The following is a 19,034-nucleotide window of genomic DNA, read 5'->3' as shown; positions in this document are numbered from 1 at the left end:
TATGTTTCAGTTCCTTTATCTATGAAATAGTAAGATAATAATAATACTCACTTCCCAGGTTTAAGAGACATACATAAGTGCCCAATATGTTAGAAGTAAGAACAGTAGGGGTGCCTGGGTGGCTCGGTCGGTTAAACATCTGACTCTTGATTTCCGCTCAGGTTGTGATCTCAGGGTTGTGAGATCGAGCCCCATACTGGGCTCCACACTTAGTGGAGTTTGCTTCTCTCCCTCTCCCTCTGCCCCTCCCCATGTGCTGTCGCTCTCTCTCTCTCCCTCAAATAAATAAATAAATCTTTAAAAAAAAGAAGAAGAAGAAGAAGTAAAAACAGCAAATTTCTCCTAGGACCTCTCCAGAATGGAGCTGCAGAGGAGAGGGAAATATGGTAGAGGGGCTTGGCAAAGAACAGACCAACTGTCCAAAACTGCAGAAGAATGTTCTGTGGTTCAGCACCTCCCGTCAGTGGCTCTCAAACCTTCTGGCCTACAGACAGTTCAAAAGGGCAAGGAACCTTCCAGATTCTGCCTGGTTCTCCAATGATAGATTAAACAGATGTATGAAGCAAAGCATTAATTTGTGTTCCAAACTCAAGTACAGATGTACACAAATGAGAAAATAAGACCCTTTTAGAGCATCTGGCTGACCCATCTGAGACCTCTGGTTACAAGGCACCTCTTGCACCATATGTGATGGGAAGGAGGCAGAGCCGAATCAAAAGCTGAAGTACAGGGCGCCTGGTGAAATTTCTGGCTTGCACCATCCTGTCACAAAGACACAGATCTTGACCCTGATTTCTTCCCTCTCACTGACGGATACATAGAGAAGACGTTTTGACCTTTTATTTTGATATACAAACAACTGTTGCTGTTCCATGTTGCCCAGATCAAAACAAGGGACAAAACACCACGCACCTCTGATCCATTGTGATTTGGAAGTGCATTGTATGAATGTCCTTTGTTATCGTGACCTTTCATGTGACTTTTGAGACTGTACTGAGTGCTGAATGTTTTCTCACAGCCATTACTGGGGCAGAAAAAGGGTCTTTCACCTGCAAGAATGACAAATAGTGTTAATATTCCCATAGTCATTTCACTGGATTCAGACATCTACTTTTCCCTAACAGAGGGAAGTAAATATTCCTGAGGGTTCAGGTAACAGTTGTTACAAGTTGGACAAATTACATGTTAACCATTTCAGTCCTAAAACTGAATGTAGAACAAACATAGCCTGCCCTGGCAAGTTTAAAGAGAAGATATGTTTTTCCCCCCTCAGCTTCTTCTTTTGAGAATCTCTGCACTGGTTTCATTTCTTAAGGTTGGATTCCTGAGTCCAACCTTTAGATCCTTTTACCTCTGGAAGAAACTCAAACATTATAGGTGAATGCTAAGCTGATTAGGCTTGCTCCTTCCACGAAGCTCTACAGGTCCCAAGGGAAACACAGATATTTACTGGCTTGATGAAGGTTAAGAGGAAAACTACAAATCAGCCTAAACTCACCAGTATGTGTACGGACGTGAGTTTTAAGGTGGTGGCTTGCCGCGAACGCCTTCCCACAGCCATCATGATCACACCTAAGGAAGTTGTTTAAGCAAAAGAAACAGCAGTCATTAGGGAAACAGGTCTTTGTCGTCACCATCTCTTATAAATACAAGCTCAAACTAAAACACATGTTCAGAACACTGAGGTCTCATCGAGGAAATTGGTTTTAGAGATGGGAAATGAAGACAGGTCACTGGAAAAAGTGACAGATCTGGGAACAGAGGGAACTGATGATCCAGGATAAATATTTCTTGTCCTACAAGTAAGTCACATGTTGAGAGCTCTGACAATAAAAGTCTTTTGATGAATTACTTAACAGAATTCTATTGACGATCCAGAGCTGATATGGAAAATCTACTGCCAGTGGAATACCAGGGATGTCAATAGTGGGGACAGAGGCTCTCACAGAGGCAGGAGGCCTAAAATATAACACTACAACAAAATCAGTCCCAACTACATTGACCGTATAATATAGAATGTATAGTGGCTGTAATGACTTACTTATAATCTCAGTGTCAAGATCCATTTCTTTCTCTTTTACTTTCTTGATAACCAGAGCTAGAAGTAATCTCTCCCTCCTGAGAACTCCTGAGGCATTTATCTATGTGCTTCTTTTATGGCATCTGTCATTTCCAATCTTATTTTATCTCTACGTGTATACATTTGTTATCTGTTCTCCTAGATTATAAACTCTTTGAGGGCAGGGTCCAAGTAGTCCTTTACATCTGCTGTAGTTCTTGCACACAGCAGGCATTCAGTAACTATTTATATGAATGAATGCATTTTCTTGTAAGCCAAAGTATTTTATTTCTTTAAATAGAAAGCTTCTCTGGAGCACTTTACTTCTTAATTATATATAATCATGTGTCTAAAGCCCCATCTAATATTCAAGAAAAATTAGCAGTTTTAATCATCAAAAAATGCATGTGATTGAATAGAAATTAGAGTCCCCTCAACAGCCCTATGGGGGAAAAAGTAACCCAAGCGTCGCAAAATGTGGAGAGTAACCAACTAGGATTTAAATACTCTTACTTTCAGGGGTACCTGGCTGGCTCAGTCAGTAGAGCATGCGACTCTTGATCTCAGGGTTTTGAGTTCAAGTCTCATGTTGGGCATACAGCTTACTTATTTACTTACTTACTAACTAACTAAATAAATACTCTTGCCGTTAGAGGGGCTATGACTCAGGAATGAATCTTTAATTTTATTTTTTTTTAAAGATTTTATTTATTTATTAGACACAGCGAGAGAGGGAACACAAGCAGGGGGAGTGGGAGAGGGAGAAGCAGGCTTCCCGCAAAGCAGGGAGCCCAGTGTGGGGCTCGATCCCAGGAACCTGGGATCATGACCTGAGCCGAAGGCAGACGCTTAACGACTGAGCCACCCAGGCGCCCCCAAATCTTTAATTTTAAAACACCATTCCATTCAGTTGATGTTTAAGAGTTGACTGCCCCTGAAGACAGGGGCACCATCTAACGATCTTGATAAGGAGAGGGGGAAGGTAGCATATTTGATGCCATGTACGTAACAGCAGTCTCTCCTGCCACAATTCAGAGACAATGTTTATGGGCAAGTTTTCAATAATACATCTATATTATATTTAGGGGAAATCCTTACAAACTGATGATCTTATTTAAAAAGTCATATAGGGGCGCCTGGATAGCTCAGTCGTTAAGCGTCTGCCTTTGGCTTGGGTCATGATCCCAGGGTCCTGGGATCGAGCCCCGCATCGGGCTCCCTGCTCCACGGGAAGCCTGCTTCTCCCTCTCCCACTCCCCCTGCTTGTGTTTCCTCTCTTGCTGTCTCTCTCTCTCTGTCAAATAAACAAACAAAATTTTTTAAATAAATAAATAAATAAGTAAATAAAAAAGTCATATAATCATCCCAAAGTTGTTTTTGAACCCCTATTGAATGCCCAGACCCACACTCTACACTATGAGCAGAGAAGAAGGTAGATGATACAAGCCCTTCCCTCAAGGTTACCCATTTACACGTGGATGTATTAAATATACATACATACACATGTATATATAGATTGAAATACAGACAAAAATGGATGCTCCTATATGTGTCAATACACACGTATTACAAGGCAACAACTAAACAAGCCACAAAATAAAATACCTGCATTCTTACCCCTCATCTCCCCTCTCATCGCCTCCTCTCCCCACCTCGATTTTTAGGTAGCTCTCCCTTCCGTTGTGCTCAGAGTCGTTTGAGCACCTCGGTCTCATGTACTGTCTGGTTATTGGGGGTTTCTTTCTCACCAGACTACGTGCCCAAGAGAAGAGCGTGTGTCTTAGTATTTCTCTAGCACCGATGAAAGTGCCTCCCACCTTAAGTGAGTTTCAACAACTGCTCGTTGAAAAAGGGAAAGCATGAGGCAGAAAGGCTACCACCAGAGTCCAGAGTAAGGATGCTCTTAGAACCCATCGCCACGCCTCCCGTGTGCGGCAGTTGGTTGTAGCTGCCAAAGAACTAGCGGAGGGAATTTTCTTTCCGCTTTGAAAAATGTCAGGGCCACATGAAGACACCCAGCTGCAACCTGGTCAGCGACAAACAGATGACAGTAAGACTTACCGAAATGGCTTTTCTCCTGTATGGGTTCGAATGTGCTTCCTCAGATCACTGAGTGTGGTGAAGTACTTGCTGCAGCCTTCGGATTCACAGTTAAACGTTTTCCCTGTGTGAAGCCTCTGATGTGCTTTCAGCCTGCGAGACAGTCCAGAGACAAAGTCCCTCTGTCATTTGCATAATGTACGAAAGAGCCTCCCCTCCCATGTCAGCTTAATGTGCTTCAGGATTCAGTGCCTAAGAATTCCATATCCATAATATATTAGTATCCAAAATTTTTTGCTTGAAGAGAAATTCAGAGAAGTATGTAGCCTAGTGGTAGGAGTGTGACTGTGCAGCCAGACTGCCTGGGACTCAAATTCTGGTCCCACTTCCTACTGGATGGGGGAGCCTCGAGCCAGTTACAAAACCTCTCTGTGCTTCCACTTACGTATCAGCTCTGTGAGGATTAGAACTCAGGACAGTGCTTAGCACACGGTGAGTGCTTCCTAAGCGTTAGCTATTGCCACGTTTGTTATTTTAGACCCAAAGTTGAAGACTAATAGAAGTCTCCTGATACAAACGGTGTACAAGAGAACTGGCTAATGAGTGGTAGAAAAAAGTTATCTTCAAGGTGAGGAAGGAAAGAAAATGACAGAAGCCTCTGTACAAGACCCTGAGCCAAGGGGAGGCAACAGTACAAGTATTAAAATCCCCAGGCCAGTATGTCACTCCCGGAGATACCAATCTGAACACGAATGTACTATCCTTTTTAACCAACCCCATATATGTCAATCTTTAAGTAACAAGTTCCTCCAGCGAATTTCAAACAGTTGAGAGCACAGCTGTGCTCTTTATTTTATTTTTTAATTTTATTTTTTTAAGTAGGCCCCATGCCCAGTGTGGAGCCCAGCACGGGGCTTGAACTCACGACCCTGAGATCAAGACCTAAGCTGAGACCAAGAGGCGGACGCTTAACGGACTGAGCCACCCAGGCGCCCCCCAGCTGTGCCCTTTAAAGCGCTGGAAGTGCCCATCTGCACAGGGCCAGGAGAGGGCTCTGCAATCACAAGGCCAGGGTCAGGGGTTGGAGGAGAGGCCGACCTGTACAGCGTGTTGAACGCCTTCTCACAGCCCTGCACGTCGCACTCAAATGGCTTCTCCTTCGTGTGCACTCGCACATGGATCCTGAGGCTGTAGGAGGTGAGGAAGGCCTTGCCACAGCCCTCCTGATTGCAGACAAAGGTGTACTCTCCTCGGTGAGTCTTCTGGTGGGTGCGCAGGTTGCCTGCTGTGCTGTAGGTGCGGGGACAGCCCTCAAAGGTGCACTGGTACCGCTTTACCTGGCAGACAAAGGACACCTCATCAACAGGACAGAAGAGCTGCCCGGGGCCTAACTCCCCCCAGAGCCTGGCTCCCAGGAAAGGTGGACACACAGAGGTCCGTATCATAAACACAGAAAACAACCTCTAACAACAAAGTGGGGAAATCTTCCCCTTGATCAAATCACGCCAGAACAACAAATAATAAGTCACAGGGATGAGATAAGCTTGTAGGCAGATGAATATTCTAAATGAATATACTAAGGGGGGTTTTCAAACTCTAGCATACATCTAGCCTCTAAAGGTAGGCCCACACTGTTACAGTTACCTATACTGAAATAACATTTGGGCTTTGGTTTTTTTTTTTTTTTTAAGATTTATTTATTTATTTTAGAAAGAGAGAGAGAGAGACTGAGACTGTGTGTGCAGTGGGGAGGGACAGAGAGAGTCTTAAGCAGACTCCCCACTGAGCGCGGAGACTGACACGGGGCTCGATCTCATAACCCTGAGATCGAAACCAAGAGTTGGACGCTTAACGACTACACCACCCGGGCGTCCCTTGACTTTGTTTTAAGGCTTGATTAAACACCCTGCTTTATGGCACCCCACCTTGATTGGAATTGACCAATGTCAAACTGGGTCTAAAACATCCTGACATTGACATACTCAGTCATCAAGCGGTATCTCCCTAGCATAGTTTCCACTGCAAAGTTTCAAGTCTATGAAATGAAAATACTGTATCGTGAATTTCTTGGATTATTTGCTGGTATGACATTTCTCAAAATGCCAGCCTCTCGGTTTCACTTTCACCGCCAAACTTCTTGAGAGGGTGGCATACATGTGTGCCTCCCTCTCCCTCGATGCCCACATATTCCTTAACAACTTGGCAAGCTGGTTTCACTGCAGGAAATTATTCTCTTGCACTTCCCAGTGGCCAAACCCTTCCATCCTTCTCCATTTGCCTTCACTTATTTGCAAACCTCTTGCATCGCCCTCCCCTCCTGAAAACTTGTCCTTCACAGCACAGCAATTCCACAGGGCTCTCTTTATCTTCTTCTCCTCCTCGAAGCCACGCCTTTCCCTTCACCTTGATATGTAGGTTTATTCTGGAACTTATCTCTCCCCTCCCATGCCTGCCCCAGTGCAAGGGAAGCAGCCTTAGACGGGGCTGGAGGAGACTGAATTTCTGGCACTTATGTTCAAGACCTTCCGCAACCCATTTTGCTTCTCTGAGCCTCAGTTCTTTATTTCTCAAATGAGTATTAATGCCTACCCTGCCTGTCTCAATGGTGCTGTGGAGTGGAACGAAATGAGATCAAACATTTGTGAAAATACGTGGTGAATGATCTGATGCTGTACACACCAGGGTGCTAGTATTGTCTCCTCTTCAGCTTTCACCAACATCTTCATCCTTTGACCCGACCTTGCTCCAAAGCCAGTCCACATCTCCAACTACACTATTAGTATTCATCCCACAGTTACTGAACTCTCAGGTCCCAGGCAACAAGCTAGATACCGTATCAGATAAACAAGTGAACAAGACAAAAATCTCTGCTTTTAAGGAGTGCCAATTTTAAGGAGGCGTATGTGCACAAATTATTATAAACTATGCTGAGCCCAACAACAGATATTTGCCCAAGGTGCCTAGGGAATATAAAAAAGGGAAACCTAACTCTTCCTGGAAAGACTAGAAGTAGTAAAAGGCTCAGAAGCTGAGGTCCTCTCTCTGAAGTGTTTTTTTCACTTGCCTGTTTGTTGTAGGGATAAACTGAAAATGTGTTCCTCAGACAAACCAGGAAGAGAAGGGGAGTCTAGAAAGTGGTGACACAGGGTGCCTGGATGACTCAGTAGGTTAAGCATCTGACTTCAGCTCAGGTCATGATCTCAGGGTTGTGAGATCGAGACATCAGGCTCCCTGCTCAGTGGGGAGTCCGCTTTTCCTTTTCCATCTGCACCCCCTCTCAAATAAAAAAAAAAGAGGTGACACCTTGGGAACTGCATGGAAAGAGGAATGAGTGTGCTGGTACAGTGAACCACAAACATACCTGCAGTATATAAGAGGCTATAAGGAGAAGGATCTAGAAAAATAAGGTGAGGCCTCCTTAGTCAAGCTAGAAGAATAGGACAATGGGGGCTCACCAATGGATTTCAACCAAAAGAGCAACATATCAGATCTGCAGTTTAGGAGAGATCCTTCTGGTAGCCTAGTGGAAGATGGACTGGAAGGGTAAAAGAACAGAAGAAGGCATAGAGACTAAGAGAAGAGGGACAATAGTCCAGGAGGGGATGAGAAGAACCTGAACGGGGAAGTGAGAGTGGACAGTATGAGAGATGAATTCCAGAGAAATTAAAGGGGGAGGAATGACTGGCCATAGTGGCAACTGGGTGCAGAGAAGTGGAAGGGGTTAGGGAGAGGCAAAGTCGAGGTCAGGAGTATGGCCTGGATGACTAAACAGATGGTCACACCACCAAGCTGGGGCTGGATGGAGGGTGGAGAAGAGATCATGAGTTGGCTTTGAGGTGGTGCGAGGACTTCCCGGTAGAAACTTCTAGTAGATAGACATACAGGCTGCAAGCTGAAAGGAAAGCCTACGGCAGGAGTCATCAGTACACGTAGATGACTTAACCTGTAGCAGGCCCTGGTTCAAGCCCAGCTCTGCCACTTACTCTGTAACCCTGGGAAAATTACTTAAGTGCACGAAGCCTCACTTTGCTTATCTATAACATGGAGAAAACAAAACCTATGTTTTTAGGTTTGTTGTAAGGATCAAGAATAATTTGTGTAAACCATTTAAATATAGTGACAGGCGTAGCATAGGCATACAATAAAATAATAGCTCTTGTAAGAGGACAAAGGCTAGACCTCGGAAAGTCACCAATGTGTAAGGTGCTGGTAAAAGAAGAGAAGCCACTGACAGGTGAGTGGGGGGAGGGGAGGGGAAAACAGGAAGAGATGCCAAGGAGAACGACGGCACAGAAGCCAACAGAAAAAGGATCTCAAGGAAAAAGAATGATCCAAACATGAAATGTCCAAGAAAATAAGGAAGACAGGACTGAGGCAACTCCTGGATCCAACAGCTAGGAATCACTAATGGCTTAGCAAGGCTAGTTTTAATGGACTGCTGGGGCCCGAAGTCTGGAGGAAGGTGAATAAACCAAAGGTGAAGTGGAGGTAAAGATGAAAGATGGACAGCAGCAGCAAGAGAGGGCTTCTGAGTTGATGAGGATTTCTCTTTCTTTCTTTCTTTTTTTTTTTTTTTTGAGTAGGGTAGGTCCTGAGCATATTTGGAAGGACAAAGGTCCCAGAAAAAAAGAGAAGCTGAGGATCTGAGAAGAATATAAAAAAGAGAAGGGTATTTAAAAGGCTAGTGGAGGGGCGCCTGGGTGGCTCAGTCGTTAAGCATCTGCCTTCAGCCCAGGTCATGATCCCAGTGTCCTGGGATCGAGCCCCGCATCGGGCTCCCTGCTCCACGGGAAGCCTGCTTCTCCCTCTCCCACTCCCCCTGCTTGTGTTCCCTCTCTCGCTGTGTCTCTCTCTGTCAAATAAAATCTTAAAAATAATTAATTAATTAATTAATTAATAAAAGGCTAGTGGAGGGAAAAACCTCAGGTGGGAAGAGGGACAGGCAACTTGAGAGCAGAGAGGGACTGAGGTAAGGACAGGTGTGTTCAAGGGTGTACAAGGTTTCCATAAAGGGCCAAATGGTACATATTTAAGGCTTTGTGGGCCATGTAGACTCTGTTCCAACCACTCGACCCTGCTGCTATTATGTGAAAGTAGCCATAGACAATATATAAATGGACAAGCCAGGCTGTGCTCCAGAAAAACTTTATTTATGGACAGTGGAATTTGAATTTCATATCATTTTCATATATCACGAAATACTGTTCTTGTTCTGATTTAAAACAAATCATTTAAAAATGTAAAAACCACTCTACAAACACAGGCATCTGGATGGACTGGGCCTGTGGGCCACAGTTTGCCAAACCCTAAAACCTGTGGGTGTGGGGAAGGGAGGAGCCCTAACTCCTCCCGTCTCCCCTCCCACTCCTTGTCTCATCTGTCCAACCCCTAACACAGTCTTGCACAAGTGCTCCCTCACTTTTCATTCCGCAGCCTTCCCACTACTACACAGGAGGTGCTCCGTCAACACTTGATGACAGCAGAATGACTGACCCCGAAGTCCAGGTGTTTTCGTGTCTCAGTGCCTACGTCTGAAGCCAATCGTTCCCAGATTTGTTCTACAATGTATTCTCCACATGCCACCTCTATGCTCAGATGCGAACGTCCCTTCGCCTGATATTCAAGGTCCCCCCGTAGGTGTCTTCTGCTTTCTCCCCTGTGACTCCATCACCAGCCCAACAGGAGGCTCTGTGGGCCTACAGGCAACAGGACCCCCCTTCCCTAATCGCCACAGTGAGTCCCCACTCGCCTGCCTCTGCTCTCTCCATTCTCTCTGCTGGAAGTGCGTGCTTCCTTCTCTGCTTTTCTGAGTCTCTCTCTTCCTTCCATTCAGGCCTCACTACCTCCAAGGCGCTCCACGATCAACACACGACGAAGTGACAGTGCCCTTCTCTGAATTCCAATCATATTAAACTATACCACTTATTTGGCACTTAGCCTGTGTTGTTAATTTTCCTCTCGTGCCTATATCCTGATTTCCCATCAAGACTGAAAACCTCTTTGGTTCTGCCAGGCAGAGATTTCAAAATAGTCACCGACCAGGAAGGAGAAGCGGGACCGTGGCTGCTGCAATAAAAGAGTAGCATGTCTCAATAAGAGCGCGTCAACAATGGCGGCTGATAAGAGCAGACTCTCATTCTTAAGATGCGACAGCAGTTGGTCACTTTATAAGGAACAGTGCAATCAATCATTAACTACCCCTCCCTGTCTCCTTGCCCGGCCAACCCTACTCCCGTCCAGGATTTTCACTTGGCCAACTCAAGCTTCCATTAAAAGCTCCTTCCTCAAGGAACTGTTTTACATCATTAGCTCTTTGGTTGGTGGGCATGGCAGTAGCTGGAGAACATGAGGCACTAAATAACTAACTAAATAACTACTTGTTGAGTTAAATGCAGGAATGGCTACTCTCCTGGTGGGCTGTAGGCTCCATGAGAGCAGGGCCCACGTCTGTCTCAGTCACAGCCTCAGGGTCTAGCCTGGTGGAGGAGTGGCACCACATTCATATTTGTTGAATGAATGAAGGATTGATTACACAAACAAACAAAAACAAACCAGCAGGACTTAATGCTGAGGAAAGTAGTGACAAAGGGTGACAAATGACAAAGGAAGGATGGTCAGCTAGGTCAAATGTAGCAGAGATGACTATTGAAGCATTTCTTGGGTTCACCTGACTCGCCAGATCCTAAGCGCCCCAGCAAGATTAGCTTCACTGGAGGGGTAGGACTAGAAGCCAGAATGTCACAGGCTGAGAAGTCAGGGAAAAGCAAGAAACTAAAGACCATGAATATAACTACTCTTTCAAGGAACTTGGCTGAGAAGAGAGAGGAGAGAAAGTTGGGAGAGGACAGAGACTGGGGAAGGTATTTGTGTTTAAAGGTAGGGGAGACAGGTTGACTGACAAAGCCAATGTGTGCTCCCCGATAACGTGCTGAATAGACGAGTAATCTCTTACCCCATCAGGAGGGAGGCCGGAAATGGAAGTCATTATTCTGGGTCTTTCAGAATCGTTTTTAAATAGCACCAAATTTCACAAAAGGGAAAACTAAACCTCCTCAAACTGGATCCAAACAGGAAGTTGCAAAAAACACGTTAAGTTTTCATGGTTACAGAGAAGAGGAACCGCAACATATGGTACATTTGAATACAAGTAAGGTTTATCATGATTTCAAAAAATTATGTCACAGGGATTATACTGTCCAAGGTGCTAGGCATACAGAAAAAACAGTCCCTGCTCTCAAGGAGCTCAATGTCAAGAGGAGAATCAGACAGACAGACAAGACCAATACGATATGAGAAGTTGTGCTGATAATGGATGTGAGAATAGAAGTACAGGGAAAAGCATCTAACTTAGACTTGGGGGCCAGTGAGAAAGGCTTCTCAAAGGAAGTTATGCTCAAGCTGAATCTAAAGAAAGAGGTGACGCATAACTCACCTCTCAAAATTAACTAGCATTATGTATAATATGAACGTAAATATCACTGACGATTCCACTGGATAATAAAGAATGCGTTTCTCTAAAAGAGCTGAAGAATTGCACCACTTTAACTTTCCTGTGTGGCCTCTAACACTTGTTGATTACTAAGGTAAGGAGCACGGAGGGGTGCAGAGTAGGCTCATTGAGGATAGGGTCTAATGTTATAATGGGCAAGAAGCATGAGCTTTCAGAGAACTGAGAGCGGTTTACAAGGTGTTCTGAGTAGTTCTAGAATAGAGAAATAGTTAACAAAGATGACAGCCTGGTTAAGTAAACAGAATCAAAGAAGGAAAGGTAAATGAAACAAGCAAAAATGAGAAAATTAAACACTGGACTCCAGGAGACAAAAGCTTAAAAATTTTCAGAAAGGAAAAAAGGCTGGGTTTCTGCTGGAGGAAAAAGAAACGAGAGACCAAGAGAACTAGATTTGACCCTCCTTACCAGCCCCTTACTCAGTGAGGAAAAGGAGTCTCTGGCCCTGAGCATCCAGTGCATGAAGGTTCTCACAAGTCAACGACTGGCCTGGCCTCAGTGGCTGTGGGAGCTGTCCATTCCTCCCCAATGCTGGAGACTTCCCGCCCCTCTCCCCAATACCGCCTCTGTTCCCAGGCAGGCACTGATCTCACTTCTTCTACTCTACAGTGTGCAACCACAGAGCTCAGAGTGGAAGTGGGAGAGCTCTGACTGACCTCATTGCTTCATCAGGCCTCGCACTGCCCACCCCACCAGAGCTGGAGTCACACAGCACTTCCCACACCTCAGCCTTTTACACTCACAGAACTAACGCCTTCCTGCTGCCCCTTTCCACGGCTAACAGGCCTTGGTGGCTGAGTCTCCCGTCTTTACAAAGGTGGTGTGTTATGTCCGAACAGCACAGGCTTTGGCATCCAGAACATCCTCAGTTCAAACCTCATTTATGCCACTTGCTAGTTGTTTGTTTCTAAGCCTGTTTTCTTTATCTGTAAAATGAGGGCTAATAGTACCTATTCTATAAATTGTTATGAAGGTCAAATACGAAGCTATGCTGAAGCCCCTCACACAGTGACTAGTATACAGCAGGCGCTCAGCAGATGCTAGCCGTCTTACCCTCTCACCACCACCAGCATGACTGGAGTCCTCATTCTTTAGCTCTAAGGGCCCTCAGCTTATAAAATAAGTCATGGGGATGTAGCGCACACCATGATGACTACAGTTAATGGTACATCATATTGTGTATTTGAAAACTGCTAAGAGAGTAGGTCTTAAAAGTTCTCATCATAAGAAAAAAATCTACAACTATGTGTGATGACAAGACTTATTGTGGGGTCATTTCACAATGTACACAAATACTGAATCACTACGTTGTGTATCTGAAACTAATATAATGTTACATGTCGATTATCCCTCAATTAAAAAGGTGTTTTTGTTTTTTTTTTTAAATGAGCCCTCAGCTTTTGCCTGGTGCTCCAACTGCCCACCAATGGAAGTAACTTCCAGTGGCCAGGTGCTAAGGAAGTCAAATGGAACAGATTACCTGTGGCAAGGGCTGGTGTTCACAGAACCCAAAGGACTACAAACATGTTGTCCTGATTATAAACGGTGGTTCACATTCTGTAGCGATATTAATACAACAGCTCAGCTAATTAGGGGTTACTGGGACTTCTGCAGGCTATCCTGGAACCCAATCACAATTTATAACCTTGTTTTAAGGAGAAAATGCTTCCCAAAGAGTTCCTAACAAAGGCCATTTTAACCTCTTCTTAAACAGGAGATTACCTCTGAACCTCCTTCAAGAACCGCATGGGCCTACAAGGGACGGAGAGTAAATGAGCATTCACTGAACAACCATGATGATCCAGACACTGTGCTAAATGTTTTATGCACATACTGTTGTATATTTATGTATGAATAAATCTCATTTAATCTTCACAAAATGCAATGGGGTATTTTTATTTCAATTTTACAAAAGAGGAAACAGAGCAGCTTGCCCAAGGCCACACAGAATAAGCCAGAGCAAAGATGGAACCTAAGTCTAAATTATCCCTTTGCACATCACAGAAGAAATAATTTCAAGAACAGGATTGATTTAAATAAGAGAAAAACATTAAAATTCGGGCTCTTTCTCCAATGTCCTACACTACCAAAATGTTAGCAATACCCAACAGGTACAGCTCATATAAAATGTAAATCTGAGACCTGTTATTCCTGCAGCACCATGCTATAAAACCAGTATGTACACAAAACCACTCTGTTCCTCTTCCAGGCCAGGGGGCCTCAGTGATGGAAGTGCCGAGGGCTATGGAGAGGTACTAACAGGCATACAGGCTTCGGCTTCTGCCCTGGGTTCCAACAAACTACCCCCCCCCCCCCGCCCCGCCCCCAGCAGTCTCCCTGAAGGGCTGGGACTATTTCTTTGCCCTACCAGATAGCTGACAAAAGTAGGTACTTCATAAGTAAAAGCTTGTGGAAAGAGTGAATGGATCCTTAACACCAGAATTTCAAGCAGCAAGAGTCCTAGTTCTGAATGGCAATTCTGTGGGAGTTCAGAAGGGAGCCTGGAAGAAATGTAATCACAATATATGCAAAGACTAACAGCAAAGTAGTTCCCCTCTGGGAGAGTCAGCAATATCCAGGTTTGTCAGAGTGGATCATTCTACTGCCTGAGGGGCTGATAATGAGGAATGAAATTGGAACTAGGTCTCCCAAAGTAAAGGACGTATTGCAAAACACTAGAGTCAAATTTTCCCCTTTATTCTTATACTTAAAATTTGTCATACTAAGGGGAAAAACCCCACAAAACTCCTCTTGGAGTGTCACTGACTAGTAATAGCAAGCAGCCTAATTCACAAAGCATCTCTGTAACTGTGCTTCTTGGTAGAAAAAAAAAAGATATTCTTTTCCAATCAACGCACTGGAATACTTTGGTGCATCATGAAGAACATATTTGGTATGGGATTCCTGGCTTTCTTCATACTTCCTGGCCAACTACTGAGCAGAAAAGTGGCAAGGTCAGTTAGCTACAGGGGGTACATTATGTTCACCAGTGTGGTTCATACAGAGGTGGATGAACACGTAACTAGACAGTCCTGGCAGGTTCTCAGGAAGGGATGGATGCAAGAAAGTTTGGGAAATCATGGGCTACATGAACCAACTAAAGGAAACACAGCTGCTCAGAAGCCCAGAGCAGGGCATTAAAGGAGCAACCCCCTTTAGAATGCTGACTTGTGTAGAAGGACATATTTTGATTGGAGATTAGCAGGTGGATGGTGGTAAGACAGCAAGTATGAGAATAAGATACAGGAAATTAGAGTCAGAATGACCAGTGGGCCTGTGGAAGGAGGAGAAGACAGTATCTGTCGCAAGGTTCCGGTTGGTTTATTTTTACGCAAGACAAGCAAAAGGCAAAAAAGTGAAGTAACAGGTAAGCCAACTACACACTACAGGAAACAACAGAACAATCAGGGGTAAACAGGAAAATCAGGCTAAAATCTGACTCAGAAAACAAACTGCTTGGGAAGCCAAGAAAACTAACTAGTTATCAAATGATTTGATTTCTCAAGAGTAACACCTGGACATGGAGATGGAGGGAAAAGACCAGGTTTTCAAAAAGGGGGAAAAGTGGGGGTACAGAAATCATGAAAAGTATTATCAAACAGTCATAAACATTGGCCTCTTTAGGCCAATTAAATGGATTTAAGTGCCCCCCCACCCCCACCCCAATCACTGTTAAAGCAAAAGCTAAGGTAAGATGGTGCCTCAGGAAGGCAATGCCAGGTCATTAAGCAACATTTTCAAAGACTAAAAGCCACTGATGCTTTGCCCTCAATCTCCAACAAACTCCACACCAACTGATTTTTTTAAAGTTTCTAGAATCTTCCATGTAGGTTCATGGATAGACTAGAAAGATACGATGGGATGAAAGTACAGTGAGCCAAATCCATAGTAGATTGAACAAGGTGTTCACAGTACCCTTCACCTTATCTACTCAACATGATCATCAAGACCTGAAGCCATGAGGTAAACTAGGCTTGCAAGTATAGTCCCCAACTTACGATGGTTCGACCATACAGTGGTGAGGAAGCGATACACATCCAGGAGAAACTGTACTTCAAATTCTGAATTTGGATCTCTCCCCTAGCAGCGAGCCACGGCTCCCAGTCAGCCCCAACATCAGGAGGGTAAACAACCGATATACTTCTAGCCATTCTGTACCAATACAACCATTCTGTTTGTCACTTTCAGCACAGTATTCAATTAATTACATAAACTGGTCAACACTTTATTACAAAACTGGCTCTGTGTTAGATGATTTTGCCCAACTACAGGCTAATGTAAGAGTTCTGAGCACGTTTAAGGCAGGCTAGGCTAAGCTATGAGATCGATAGGTCAGGTGTCTTCAATGTACTTTCCATGACATTTTCAACTTCTGACGGGTTTATCGAGACATAACCGCACCATGAGTCAAGGGAGATCTGGAGCACGGAGTGGGAAAGCGACAGCTCATATAAGTGATTGCATAATATCATTCCCTCCCTACCATCTCCTTTCCTGCCTAGATCAGCATTTCCCAAAATGTGTTCCACAAAATACCAACCCTGGAAATGACACCTGAAAATGGTTTCCCAAGTTCAAAGTGTTTGGAGAAGTCTGCATTTCCTTCCTTCGCAATTATTAACACATCAAAAGCTCTGAAAAATTCTGTAATAAGCCTCTGTCTCGATTCAACTTAATGTTTCCCAAACAGTTGCTCTCAAAGCACTTTCACATAGTAATCATTAACTGAGGATGGCTTAAAGTTTAGGCTCTAAGCCAGGTTCACATTTTCTGTGCTAAAGAAATGATTCCACCCCCTTGAGTTGCTACTACCTCATCACTCTTCCTCCAAATACCATAGTAAACACACACACACACACACACACACACACACACAACTTGACACTTCCTGCCTCCGGTTTCCTCACCACCCACTCACTTCTCCATCACTGGAAATCTGGCTCCAGCCCCCAGTGCTCTATAGAAAGTCTTCTCATGGTGTGATCAGTGGACAGAAGGCAGAACCAATGGCTTCTCTTTGGCCCCTCAATCCCTCTGCAGGGTCACAGAGGAACAGTCACACTCCCTGACACTCTTCCCTCACCTGCCACAACACTGTATTTCACCCATCTCTTTGACTCTGTGATCTTTGGTTTCTCTTTATCTTTTTAGCCTTTACATTCGCGGACCAACTCTGACTCCTCCCTTGAGTGAACTGCCCATGCTTTGAACCCTTTGTAAATCCTGAGCCAGTTCCTGGACTTCAGATCCACATTTCCAATGGGCTTCTCAACTTGTTCACTTTACTTTTCCTCAAGGACTCTTCATTCACTATACTCCGAACAAGCTCATCAGTTGCCCCCCCCAAACTTTCTCCTCTTCCTGATTCCTCTTATGAACTCACCATTCCCAGACGATGAGGCGAACAGCAGAGTCCCCTGCTTTCTCCTCAGCCTGACACGGCAGTCTGAACAGGCCTCTGATAAAGTACCTATCATGGTTTACTCTAACTACTCAACATGCTTCCTAGTCTTGAAGCTCCAATCAATCCTCTGTGCAGCCCCTTAGCTAAGACAGAGAAGAAACCCGACATACTTGGAAAAATGGATGAATCCTTTGAATCATACCCAATTCATGGCTCATTCTTCGAACGCCAGTAATATATGAGGTTCTCTTATACTTCAACAAAAGCTCTGGATTCTTTCTACTTACAGGGCCATTAACCTTCATCAGCCTCAAATGAAACCCCAGATCTAAACTACGACTACCTCCTAACTGGGCAATCAAGCTACCACTGCTACCAGAGCAATATTTCTAAAATGCTACTCTAACCACATCACTCCTTGGCTCAGACACCTTCAATGGTTTCCCACTATTTCCAGAATACAGTCCAAACCCCTGAGCATGTTATCACTGCCTTCCATGTCTGGATCTCTGCTATCTTTCCATCCTTATTTTCAACTACCCCCTAACCCCCTAAGCTCCCTATGTTCTAGTCCAGGAGTAGGCACACTCCAGCCAGTGGGCCAAATTTAGCCCACTGCCTGTTTTGTAAATAAAGTTTTACTGGGTAACAGCCAATCAACATTTTGGGCCAGATCATTCTTTGTTGCAGGAGGCTGTCCTGTACATTGCTGAATGTTTAATAGGATCATTGGCCTCCACCCACTGGATTCCAGCAGCACTTCCCCAGTGTGACGACCAAAAATGTCTCCACACGTTATTAAATGCCTTATGGGGAACAAAACTGCCCCAATTAAGAATCACTAGTCTAGAGATTTCCAAGTACAAGCTAAGAGTAAGTATGATGTCACTGCTAATAAAATACAAACTATACAGCAATTGTAGCATAGTGTCCAGATTAAGAGATAAGAGTCGCACAGTATTCAGGGCTGGTTGCCTCACTCTTGGGAGATTGTGCTCCACTGTGAATTTTAAGAAGACTTTGGGTAACTGGAATTCATATAATCCAAGGTGATCAGACTGATGAGAAACTAGTGAAGAATGTCACAGAGGAATATTTACGTAAATCAAGGTGGTTAGCCTGTACCAGAGAAGAGAAAGAGAAAGCCATGATCTTTAAATGTCTGTTGTCCTGTCAGAGGAAGGTTTAACTTGCTATTGTTCAGGAAGGCAGAACCGGTGGGCAGCAGCTGCAGGAAGGCAGGTTTTTGGCTCTATACAAGGAAAAGCTTTCTAACAATCAGAGCTGGCCAACAAATGTATGAGGCCGAGTGGTGAAACACAGTGCTCTCGTCATTCTGCAAGTGTTCAAGCAGAGACCAGATGAACTCATGTCAGAGATGCCATAGAGAAATCCTGCCTGAAATGGAAGGTAGGACGAGATGGTTTCTCTCTGGTTGCTTCCAGCTCTGAGATTCTATGGCTAGCAGTGGAAAAGCCATATGGCACGAATAATAAAATTCTCCAATTCCAAGACCTTAATTACAGCATAAGAGAAAAATATTTTGCTAAACGATTTACCCTGTGTCTGTCTGGTAACATTTTACATTTAGTCCCTGACACAGCGACTACCAGTGATCTGTTTTTTCTAATGGACCTGTAGTCAGTTCTAGATAATGCCTATCACTACCTTTAAACTGTATCTTTCATTCTGCTAATGATCACCACACCAGTATAATTTGTACAATGCTTTACGGTTTTCCAACCATCGTGACATACATTACCTTACTCACAGCAGCTAAGTATGAGCATGAACACTTATTTTAGATAACCTGCTCTCATTTACTGTCTCTTGCCTGAATTTCTTATGAGAGAAAGCGAGGCCTTATTATTCATCAAATATTCACTACGAAAATAAAACATATTCTAGAAGATACTCATCTCCAAAACAAATTATTTATCCACACCCGAGAAATAAGCCAAATCTAGTTATTTCAGCATCAAAACATGGACTTACCTCAGTGAAATTTCTATTTTATTTATGAT

At 44.1% G+C, this 19,034-nt stretch overlaps 1 protein-coding gene across 3 annotated transcripts in view; it reads right to left on the bottom strand.

Moving 5' to 3' along the window:
- MTF1 (metal regulatory transcription factor 1) overlaps nucleotides 1-19,034 on the bottom strand; it is a 41,587-nt gene that overhangs the window by 20,143 nt on the left and 2,410 nt on the right. For all 3 annotated transcript variants that reach the window (XM_032432822.1, XM_032387460.1, XM_032387467.1), the window contains exons 3-6: nucleotides 5,198-5,436; nucleotides 4,121-4,252; nucleotides 1,499-1,572; nucleotides 913-1,049 (exon numbers count right to left, since the gene is read on the bottom strand). In XM_032432822.1, coding sequence (XP_032288713.1) covers nucleotides 913-1,049; nucleotides 1,499-1,572; nucleotides 4,121-4,252; nucleotides 5,198-5,436 — 582 coding nt within the window. The remainder of the gene's footprint in view (nucleotides 1-912; nucleotides 1,050-1,498; nucleotides 1,573-4,120; nucleotides 4,253-5,197; nucleotides 5,437-19,034) is intronic.

This window comes from Phoca vitulina, unplaced genomic scaffold (genome assembly GCF_004348235.1).
Source record: "Phoca vitulina isolate PV1807 unplaced genomic scaffold, GSC_HSeal_1.0 scaffold2, whole genome shotgun sequence".
Classification (NCBI taxonomy): Eukaryota; Metazoa; Chordata; class Mammalia; order Carnivora; family Phocidae; genus Phoca; species Phoca vitulina.
The sequence above is the reverse complement of the archived record's forward strand: the minus strand, read 5'-3'. Positions and strand labels throughout refer to the sequence as shown.